The 12,167-nt window shown below is 32.0% G+C and overlaps 1 protein-coding gene across 1 annotated transcript; it reads left to right on the forward strand.

Moving 5' to 3' along the window:
• The first annotated feature begins 7,702 nt into the window (after positions 1-7,702).
• Tsp42Ef (Tetraspanin 42Ef) lies at positions 7,703-11,815 on the forward strand. Its single transcript, XM_068291019.1, has 5 exons — positions 7,703-8,226; positions 10,620-10,793; positions 10,868-11,029; positions 11,095-11,292; positions 11,355-11,815. The coding sequence occupies exons 1-5, from the start codon at positions 8,170-8,172 to the stop codon at positions 11,424-11,426; spliced, it is 663 nt and encodes a 220-aa protein (XP_068147120.1). The 5' UTR covers positions 7,703-8,169; the 3' UTR covers positions 11,427-11,815.
• The last annotated feature ends 352 nt before the right edge of the window (positions 11,816-12,167 follow it).

A 12,167-nucleotide genomic window follows, 5' to 3' on the forward strand; every position in this document is an offset into this window, starting at 1 on the left:
CATTATAATTCATTGCAAACTATTTTACCTGTAACTTGCTAATTGTCATGAAAGTGCCAGATGCGCTATGAACGATCCATAATGTGAAAAAAACAAATGTACCACTAAAAGTGTCCTCATACCCTATTTGATTACAAAATAAGATACAACTCTGGAATTAAAGTCAATTCTTATATGGTTACAAAAATATTCACCTTCTGCGTCAATATATAATCTGAGTAAATCGCAAAAGAAAAAAACGAACATGTATAAATAAAAATTAAATGTTAGAAAAACGGTAAACATTTTAATAAACGTATGAAAGACACAACACATTGTTGCTCAGAGTTGATACTGTACAATTCGGATCTTTTTTCGATTTCCTAAATCGAATGTTGTGGTATGCATTAGTCCTAATTGACATGTTTTAAGTAATTAAGCTAATTTATGCTTATGGATATACTTCAATTATGTATACGAATCATTTTGATTGACATATCAAACAAGTTTGTGTGGGTTCGGATAACTTTTTACTTTTAATTTTTGTTTTGTTCTGTTTTGTTGACATTTTTTGAAGTTTCTTTCTTATCCCAACTTTTGCTTATACCAAATATTTTATACCCTTGAAAGTTTTTGGATTACTCCACTAAAACACAAAACAATTTATTCTAAAATTTGCAAATTTATTTCATTTATTGGACGTCTTCGTTTTGGAAATTGATAACTAAATTTTTTAAATAAAGGGCAACTGTGAACCAGCAAACAACCATATAACCTAAATTAGAAAATATTATATGAATTTGAAATAGAATAAAGTAGAGATATACTTTACCCAAGCCATAGATATTTTTCATATCAATTTTAACGGTTTTTTCCATTAAATAGAAATAATTATATGTAAATATCAATACAACAAATTCGAAAATAATGTATAAAGCTGTTAGGGTTAGCCACCATTGCAAAAAGCATTTATCCTAGTAAAAATCTTAGAAAATTAAAAATAAATCCTTTTCAAAAATCATTGCTAACTATTTTTACCTGAAACTTGACAATTGTCATAACAGTGCCAGTTGTGCTATGAATGACCCACATATAAAACATCAATGGTATGGTAAAAGAGCTTCCATGTATCCATGCTATTTGATTTTAAAAGACGATATACATATCTTTATACGGATCGCTATCATATGGTTAAAAGTCTCACCTTCTGCGTCTGCAAACAGTTTTAAGAAATCGATACAGAACCCAATGAAAATGTAACAATAAAAAAAGAATGCCAGGGAAACTATTAAAATTTTAATAATTAAATTAAAGACAGAACACATTATTGCTTAGAGTTCATACTGTACTACTTCGGAGCACTTTTCCAATTCCCTTAATCGTATGTTATGGCATGTATGAGTCCTAATTGACACTTTTGAAATAAGTATGGTATTTTAAGCTAATAGACATATTTCAATTATATATATGTGACGAAATGTCGGCAGAGTTGTCCACATTGTCGGATACAGTTCAAAAAATATTGTTTACCATTATGTTAATTTGGTAAATTAAAAGCGGAAAAATATCGTCATTAAATCGATTTTTAAGGGTCAGGGTCAGGGTTAGACATTGTAGGGTTAGACGTTGACTTGGCTTTTCGCTTAATTTGTTAAGGTTAATCCATCGGTTTTCAAAAAAAATGCAATGCATGTGGACCAGGTAAGAAATTCTCCATCGTGTCATCCATATGAGTAATCTACTTTTGTTTGGGACTTAAGGTTCATAATATGCAAAGCATCTACCAGTTCAAGTAATTTATTTTTTCACCTGAATTATATTGTGTGGCCAATGTTTTTAGGTTATTAAATATTATCTGTCCCACTGAACAATTGTCATTGTAAAGTTGAATTCTTTCTGCACCACTCCAAATTTTCTTCTGCTCATTGTAGAAAGTGGGAAAAAGTGCCTTGGCTCAGTTGAGTGACTGATAACCCATTATTCCTCCTACACTTCTTATAAATAGATTGATAAAGACATTCGATAAACCAATATTATGTCAAGTACAAAGTTTTAAATAGCTGCGTTTTATCAAATTGATTAGGAACTCTATACGCATTTTTCGAAAATATCATAAAATAAAAATCTGCTGATGCCAAAATAAATTATTATGGTGTAGATTAAAATGCACGTGTACAGGAAATTATATCTTTGAAAACAAAAACATATTTGCAATTGCAAATAAGTAAGTCGTCTCGTCGACTTTGATATACCATGCACCAGGTCTCGCTCACTCTTACCAACAGACGAGCACTCTAGCGCCTCTATTTGCCTACGGCCAATATCGGATTTATGGAAAAATACCTTTTTTTAAGTTATGAGGGCGGATGGGACATGGCTGGATCGTCTCGGCTGCCGATACTTTTGAGGGTCGGAAAACCTTCATTCTGCCGGCTATACATTGGCGATTGTACATAATAAATATACTATGCCACTCCATAGATGCATGGTATTAAAACTAAGGTAATTATCGGAATCTGCGGAAGCAAAATATCTTTAAATCTTAACTACTTATATTGAATTTTAACTTTCCTTTTATTTCCTTATATTTTATTATATTAAAAATACACATAATGGTAACCTTGGAACAATTGCATAATAATACTTATCCAATCATATCTCAATATTAAATATACTAGCCATAAAACTATAATCGGAACTGTGTTTGTTCAGCAATCAATACCACCGTCCCACATTTTACTATTCATTATTATTAGATGAAAATGAGACCCCAAATGCTGTTCTTAATTTCAATTTATTATGCCTAAAATGAGTGTTTTTCCATAACTATAGGAGTTTCCATATGTACATAAGTAGTATGTACATTTGCTCGAGATGCAGAAGTTAACGCTTCAAGTATGCCAAACGTTCAACATATTGTGGCATATTTTTTTCTGTGCTTGTAATATAATTTGCCTTTGGATTTCCTTTAAATATATTTTGGATCTTGTATTCGATTGGGAAGAGCGAGACATGAAAGGTATGAATTTCAATTATAATAAGAATATATGTATATTAATATTTTCTGCTTCATTGAATTCAGCTTTCAAAGTTTTTGCTAACAATTGGGTACTGCAAAGTGTGCTATTAATGGTAAATAACTTGTATGGTCTTCTTATAGTGTGCTCTAATCAAAAGGTAAGCAGTTTTTAGGGAGTTAAATTTCAACTTTTTAAATTTTTCCCATACATTTTAGGATAAAATAGTGATATTCACGTGGATGCTCTTCTCATTAACACTGACTGTCATATCCATTTACTTTGATTTACTTATTGCGGAGCACTATCCAAAGGATATCCATAGCTATATGGCTTTAACTTGCTTGTTTCTAGAAAGTAAGTTACTTACTAACTGACAATGAGCCACGATTGAATCTAACATTTTTACTTTGCAAAGTAGTCTTTAGTCTTGGTTCTCTATATGTGGTTAATGCATTTGATCCAGAGCCATAGCATCCATGAAGCCAGAGAACTATCTATAGAAGCACCATGTTTGCGAGCATTTTTCCGGCTGGCTTGGCGCGTTCACTTTCAGTTGTCTCTTTGAACGTCAACAGAAGATCTTCTCCTAAGAGTGTTCCTCTTCAATATTGGACATGGTTATATACATACTAAACAATAACTGTAAGCAACTACCACTTGCATCTAAAATATTCCCTTTTCTATATATGTATACAGATACCCTTTTAACGATAGCAACATTATGATACCGATGACAAATGGATAGACAACGCTGATACCTGTTTCCTTTCTGAAATGCTCACGGTAAGCCATCCTTTTAATATTTCTTAACTATTACAATGATATTAATCACGAAAAGGATAAATTTATAGTAATTTAAAAAGTGAAAGACAATATTGATGGTGACTTGTGGGTTCTGAATACAAGTTTCCAGCTATGACATACGACGGAAGAAAAGAACTTCCAAAGCTTAGGGTGTAGTGGTATGTTAAAGTCTTTGAAATGTTTGTAACAGGCAGTAGGATGCCCATTAAGTATATATGTACATATATTCTTGATCAGCATCAATAGCCGAGTCGATCCGTCTGTAATTTAGAAAAAACCAATTGTCCTTCTCAAGTTCAGAAAACTAATTAGTCTTACTAATTTCTACCAATCTTACAAATCGGACCAGAAACTCGCAAAATATAAGTATAAATGTGTTTTACTAGACGGTTCAAAAGGAGTCAGATGGCCGTAGGAGTGAGTGAGATAGCATATGCTATGATGAGGCATGTAAAAACAATTGAGTTGCCATACATTTGGTCTTCAAAATTGAAAATATATCTTTATATATGTAAAATATAAAACGTTACTGAAAAAACGAGATTTTCGGGTATTGAAAGAAATTTAACGATCCTTTGAATTAAATTGAACGATCTTTTGGATTCGTAGTAATATTAATCCCACAGTATGCTTAATACTAACAATTAACTCATATATTTAACGCTTATAGATAATCAAATTAAGTCGTTTTACTGAAAATTACTTCCTAAGTACTTTATATAATTACTTTTTATTCCACTTGAAGTGAATGTTTTTTCATGGTTTTTTGTTCATTCGCCCGAGATGAGTAGGTCAACGCCTAAACTATGCCAAATTTTCAATATTTTATGGCATTATTATTTTTGTGCTTGTAATTTATTTTGTTTCTGGAATTCTGCGGATGATCTATTGATTCTCTTCTACAATTCGCATGGTATGCATAGGGAAATCGTTAAAATAAGAGGTAAGAATTTAAATTTAATAAAAAAAAGTGTAATACTATTTTCTGCTTTACGGATTTGTGCTTTCAAAGATGCTGAAAACATTTGGAGATTGCAAAGTGTGCTATTAATGGTGAATGGCTTATATGGTCTTTTAATGGTGTGCTCTAAAGAAAAGGTCTGAAGTTATTTGGAGGTCCCATAAATAATCATATATGTATGTGTATAACGTTCTCAATTTTCATACATTTTAGAGTTATTTAGTGTTACTCTCGTGGATGTTTTTGTCATTGGGATTGACTGTCTTATCCATTTTCTATGATTTGTTCTTTGCTGTAGTCTATTCAGAAGTATTCGGTTTCTATAAAATTATTACTTGCATGTTTCTAGAAGGTAAGTTCTTCACTAACTGGTCAATGATATTATCTAATTGTCTCACTTTACCTAGTCTTCAGTTTTAGTTCTCTATATGTGGTTAATGCATATGAGCCATAGCAAACGGAGAGGCAGAAAATTCTCTAACTGCGAGTCGATTCTACTTTATTGAAGTGTGTATTTAGATTCGTTCTAATATTAATGCCTCAATGTACTCAAATATATTGACCATTAACTCAAAAACTTAGACTATTTATTATTATTAGATGAAAATGAGGTCCCAATTGTTGTTCTTAGTTTCATTTTATTTCGCTCGAAGGGAATGATTTTCTTTAGTTTAGTATGTTTATCCGCTCGAAATGAATCAGTTAACTTTTCAAATATGCCACACTCTCAACATATTGTGGCATATTGGTTTCTGTGCTTGTAATTTAATTTGTCTTTGGATTTCCTGGAATGATGTTTTAGATATTATACTCGGTCAGGAAAAGCTTGAAATTGAAGGTATGAGTTTCAATTCTAATAAGAATACATGTATATTAACATTCTTTGATTTATGCTTTCAAAGTCATCACTAACAATTGGGGAATGCAAAGTGTGCTATTAATGGCAAATAGCTTGTATGGTCTTCTCATGGTGTGCTCTAAGCAAAAGGTTAGCAATTACTAGGAGTTCGGTTTTATGCCAAATTTGTATAATTTTCTTATAAATTTTAGGATAAAATAATGTTATACACGTGGATATTCTTATCATTAACACTGACTGTTTTATCCATTTACTATGATATACTTTTCGCGGCGGAGTATACAGACGATTTTGATAACTACATGTTTATTACCTCCTTGTTTCTAGAAGGTAAGTTCATCACTCACTGATCAACGATTGTATTTAACATTAGTTTTACTAGTTTTCAGTTTAAGTTCTCTATATGTGGTTAATGCATATGAGCCTAAAAACCATCAACAGCAACAACTTGATTGAGAAGGCTTTTTCCGGCTGGCCAAATCCTGTCCCATACAAACTCAAATATCTTTTTGACCGCCAACTAAAGATTCTCTGCTACAACTTACCTCTCCCTAATTGGAAATGAAAATCATATATCTTATAAAATTTGAACATTAAGTAATTTAAGAAGTATTTAATTGCTTATTAATTGTTCAATAATTAATTTTCAAAAAATAGATTTGCAATGCACGATTACGCTAATTAAACATAAAATCCTTCGGTGTGATGTTAATTTTCTCAAGGATGTTCGAACAATAAAATGATTAGATCAGTTCAAAATCGGCAAAGGCACGTCAAATGTCCAGTTTTTACTTATTAATTTTGGTCAGAAGTGTGCAACGCATAGAAGGAAGCATCTCCGACCATGTGACGTATATATATTTTTTATGAGAACGACGAGACGAGTTCGTCCGTCCGGATTAACGCAAACTCCTCCTAGACCGTAAGAGCTACAGAGTTGAAATTTCGCTTGTATATACTGCAAGGGTTGTGTATCCCCGATCGGTTGACTTTATCATATTGCTCCCATAAGAACGATCGATTGAAAACAGGGACTTTTGTCAATAACTTCGTTCCTTCCTATGCTAAGATTGTAGGTCAATCTTTCTCAAACCTTAGCCTTTGTGAATAAAATGTTTTTCCACATTGATGGCTAAAGGTAAGGAAAGAGGTACAAAAAAAGTTATCCCCGGCCCTCTGGTTTGGATTAATATTACTTATAATATTAATATAATTACCTTAATATACTTAAAAAAACTGACCTTTAGCTCAGACACTTATTAGACTATTTATTATTACTAGATGATGGTGAGGCTCTTACTGTTGTTCTTTATTTCATTTTTTAGTCTCAAAGTGAATGTTTTTCTGTTTTAGTATGTGTTTTTATTCGAGATGAAGAAGTTAACACTTTTAAAATACCAAATTTTCAACAAATTATGGCATATTTGTTTCTGTGCTTGTAATTTATTTTGTTTTTGGATTTCCTGGAACGATGCATTGCATCTTTCAATCAATCCGTCAAAGAATCAAATGAAAGGTAAGACTTTCTATTCTAGTGAGAAAATATATTGTTATTTTCTGTCTTGCATTCAAAGATACTGTTAACAATTGGGTAATGCAAAGTGTGCTATTAATGGTAAATGGCTTATATGGTCTAATCATGGTTTACTCTAAGCAAAAGGTAAGCAGTTAGCCAAGTAAGTCTTTTTTTAAAGTGTTTTTTATAAATTTTTTAGGATAATAAAGTGTTGCTCTCGTGGATGTTCTTTTCATTAACGCTGACTGTCGGATCCATTTTGTATGAAATACTCTTTGCTATAAATTATCCAAACGAATTCGATATTTATATGGTTATTACGTGCTTGTTACTAGCAGGTAAGTTCATCACAATCTGATCAACGATTTTATCTAATCTTTCCGCTTAACCCACTAGTCTTCAGTTTTAGTTCTTTGTATGTGGTTAATGCATATGAACCATAGCTCCCAAACAGCCAGAGACTTTTCTGCCACAAATGAGCTTTCTATAAACATGTTTGAGAGAGCTTTCGCCGGCTGGCCAAATCCCCCCGCATACATGTTCAGTTCTCTTTGAAACGTCAACAGAAGAGCGTCTCGCTACAAGCGTTCTACAATCAAAGAAAAGAAGGAAAAAAAAACAACACAAAATTAGAGAGTTAAAGAAAGCCAAGATATTTTCGCTATCTCCATACATTATATTAATAGGACCAATTTCGTCTATGTGGATAAATTTTTTTAGTTACCCAAAATAAATGAACTAATATAAACGAATGTGTATATAATAGAATAAAAAACAAAAACAATTTCATGATGTCATAGATTGGTGCTCTCATCAGTGTACAGAAAAGTTGACTACTCTGCTCGTTCTCACAGCATAAGAAAGTGGATCCAAAGAAGACAACAGAAAAACCAGTATATGGAAGCGGGATCAACTTTAGTTCACACCTAAAAAATTTCAAAAAACGAAAGCGAAAGAGAACAGTTTCGAATAAAACTTAAAAAAAAAAAAAATAAAACACAACAAAAAATAAGGTCAAAAATCTGTTGAAATGTCGGCCACAAGTTGTCTGAAGTTTTTTATCTATATATTCTATATAATTTGTGCGGTAAGCAAATACAATTATCACTAACTGTGCACACATTGTTCATACATTTCCGCAATTGTGCCAATAGAGTTCAATTAATGTAAACTGATCATTTAGCACACATTTTACATTTGCCACTTGAACAATTTGTAAAATTCAAATACATTCGTTAACTTTCCATATGGCAGCTTTTAAATAAATAGTTAAACGCAAAATCAACAAATATTTCTTTTGTTGGGACAGGTCACTAATTGTCATTTCATCTCTAATAAAGTGGAAATTAAAAATAAACATTTCGATTTCTATGACATGTCAGATATTCTTAAGTAAAACTAATTCTCAAAATAATTTTTTTAATTTTCCTGTTAAAAGAAATGTACTAATGTTTTGATTAACCGTTTGTCAAGTACATTGATTTTAAGTAGTGTCTCACAACTCCCAAATTTTCGGTATTTTTTATCATCATTAAAAGTTTTGAGTATTATATTGAAATTTTATGAACAAATTCGATGGACAATTTTTGGAAAACAGTTTATAGATTTAGGTGGCGATTTTGCTCTAATAAAACTACAGTTTGAACAACTTACTCAAATTAATTTAAGACATTAAAATATAAACGAAAGGGTCTTAAGAAACTAAACTTTAATTAGCTGAGTCATTCATTTCATTCGTTTTTCTAAGCAGTCAATTCGTTTTTGTTTTAAGCATCATTTATTCGTTTCATAATGGAATTGAATGTTTTTTTTTAAATATTGATTTAAGTACGTTCATGTAGCTATCCATTAACGATAAGCAAATGAAACCACAGTTCAAAACATTTTCTCGACTCCAAATTAAATACATTTATGAATGGTTTCATTTTGATAGTACATTTCTATCATATTTTTAAATATTTGTGGCGAAGAAATTGTGGTAAAATCTAAAATTCTAAATATCTTCTATATCTTTAAATACTTCCACAATGTACAGACTGATCTGGTGTGGAATTCCTGCCAAACGCGTTTGTTAGTTCAACACAATTTTTAATTATAAGCAAATCTCAGAATGAGTGTAACCACACGTTGCTTCTCACACTTGTGTATAGTCAAATTACTCTATCTAGTATACAATGTATAAACATACATACATACTCTATCTGTATACATTACCTATAATGCGATTTTCATGTAATTATTATTTTACATTGGTTTTACCAATCAATTTTTGTTGTGTGTTTACGTTGTATTATAATAAATGATGAATCAACTTTAATATTTGTGACTTAATCAATCTATGACATCAACCGTGTTGATTCTTTGATACTAAAGTCTGACGAATCTAGAATCGATTTCATTTATAAATACACAAAGCAAACGAATTTTACGTTTGTTGACTCAGAGTCATGTTATTTGCATACCTCAATTTGAATCTAGAAATTTTCTATAACACGAACATTTGAAGTAGCTAGATAAAGTTACAATTCTGGAATGTTTAGAGTAGGCAGGAAATGTGTTTGAACTTTTTAAATATGTATTTTGAAGTTTGTAAAACAAAATACATATATATACAAGTTAAGCACTTATATCATAACAAGGAGTTAAGTACTTATTTCATAGCATGGAAGATATAAACCCAAGTCCGTCATGCCCATTGTACGACCCTATTTCATCATCACATGCAAAACCCACTGGTCAACCCCACACAATCGTCACATGCCCATTCGTCGCATGATCGCCTATCCTAAGTAACAGTCCGATCACTAGGATAAACAACAAGCCTGCACCCCACTTTCAGAGGCCCTCGAAGAATTTTGTCGGGTTCGGTGCATACCCAGAATCACTCCATAAAGTTCGGCAATAAACAAACAATGGTCCTGCACACTTGTGTAAACAAAGTCCCACGCACTTAGCGGACATACAGCGGACCCAGCCACAACATAATCGAATCTTAGCAAATCAGTCCTAAATTCAATCATTCGCTTTAGCTCCGCGGAACTCACTCATAAGTCAGAATCTTTCAGTAATCTTTAAATATACTGTAATCGTAATAAAGTGACTTTAAACAAAAACTTTATGTTTTTATACCATGAGTGAAGGAGATGTTTAATTTACATATGTATACATATCTATTTCCACTTAAATGTTACATATTCTGCGATAGATGATAAGAACAATCACAAGAGTCAACTTGACCTTTATACGACACAAAATTTCCCTTCCATTGTTTTCTCATATTCCCATTTTGTATTCATTGTTATTGTTGTCGTTGTTGACGCCAGACGGGCTAGCCTTTGAGGCGCGTTGTCTGAGGTTCAAAGTATTCAAGTGGGTTAACAACATGTATAACTAACTACATAACATAACGAGTAAACATAGTAATTTGATTATTTATAGTTTGGTTGCTTTTTTCTCACCTCACCCATTTTCTCCTTACAGTTACTGGCATTTGTTGATATAGGATTTGGCTCTTATGTGCTATTATCCTATGATTCAAATCAAATTGGAACTATAGCCGCATATGCCTATGTGGCCATTGGGGCAGCTGCTCTAGTTTTGATACTATGGGGCTTTTTGTCTGCTTGGAGGGAAAATGTTTGCTGTACAATTACGGTAAGTTTAAAAATAACAAAAAATAGTGTAACAAATATATATTATTATTTAATTAATATAATTCTGTATTCCAGTTTATTGTGTTCTTCTTACTGGTAATCATAGCTCAAGTGGGTGCTCTATACTTTTTAATCAATAGCTCAAAATCGGTGGCTTCAAATTTCGCTAATGCTTTGGAAACAACTTGGGAGGAAGAGTTGGACAGTCCTGGCGCCATGTCCCTCTATGAGAATTGGGTATGAGTATAACATGTGACATCTGCTTCTTGATCAAATTATTCTCATACCCTTTAATTATATAGTTCCATTGCTGTGGTCGCGGCAGTCCCAATGACTATATTGTCAACGAACGTATGCCGCCAGCTACATGTTTCCGCAATCATGATGCGAGTAAAGCCGAAAATCTCATCAATAATGGATGTCGGGTGGAATTCGAAAACTATTGGCTCAATTTGATACAAATATTTAATATTTTAAGCGGCGTATTGGTGTCTCTAGAGGTAAAGTTTCCCCATGAACTACAATTTGACATTCTGTGCTTATTTTTGTTTTTCTTTTGCAGCTGGTCCTCATTTTCTTTTCGTGTCGTCTGTGTACCACCATTCGAAATGAGCGTCGTCGGCAATACTTTTAAAAACTAGATGAAGTTCTCTTTTTTATCGACTGAGCTTTCTCTACGCCAAATATACTCACAGGTTTTCTCACACTTTTTGAATCTGAATGTTGACTTCAGATATAAGAAACTATTGCGAGTTGTGCTATATGTCTATAAATGGTTATATATACATTAAGTTATTGATGTTTCGGAATTTATATATTTTGATTATGATTATTTGCAAATTAATGAAAAGCTTTAAGATACATTTGAAATTCTTGTTAAAGGTGTAGCATAAAACGAATATTTTACATTACCGAATTTTAAGTATATTCTCGCTCAAAATCGAGAACAAAAACAGTTAATTATTGATTGTGTAATTACTATTTATTCAAAGAATTTTTAATAAAACAAAGATTTATAGTAAATTTCTAACATTAAATTCAAATTTTTTAAGCAAATATAAAAGAGACTTTTCAGGAGACATTGGCCACTTGAAGGTCATGCCTTAAGCAATGGTCTCTTTTTTACCATATCGTAACAAAAGGCACTTAACTTTTGGCAGGATATGGTCATCAGATGAAGGAGTACCATAATGGTTGACATGAGATCAGCTTGGTTCTGAAAAAGTCCCATAAATGATATTGGCTGGCATGTTTGTCATTGAATTAGCTCTATATACGATTTTGACTCTTGTTTCTTCTGCTATTCTGCCAGTCATATCTAGAAGAATAAAACTTTTGATCTGCATCGATTTTAATACTCTTAAGTGACTACTGA

Source organism: Drosophila tropicalis, unplaced genomic scaffold, assembly GCF_018151085.1.
Source record: "Drosophila tropicalis isolate 14030-0801.00 unplaced genomic scaffold, ASM1815108v1 contig_593, whole genome shotgun sequence".
Taxonomy (NCBI): Eukaryota; Metazoa; Arthropoda; class Insecta; order Diptera; family Drosophilidae; genus Drosophila; species Drosophila tropicalis.

Excerpts from the sequence above, each read along its gene's own strand:
- Tsp42Ef (XM_068291019.1), top strand. The coding sequence starts at position 8,170 with ATGTCGGCCACAAGTTGTCTGAAGTTTTTTATCTATATATTCTATATA. Across the intron at positions 8,227-10,619 it reads TATTCTATATAATTTGTGCG|TTACTGGCATTTGTTGATAT; the intron begins GTAAGCAAATAC and ends TTCTCCTTACAG. Across the intron at positions 10,794-10,867 it reads ATGTTTGCTGTACAATTACG|TTTATTGTGTTCTTCTTACT; the intron begins GTAAGTTTAAAA and ends TCTGTATTCCAG.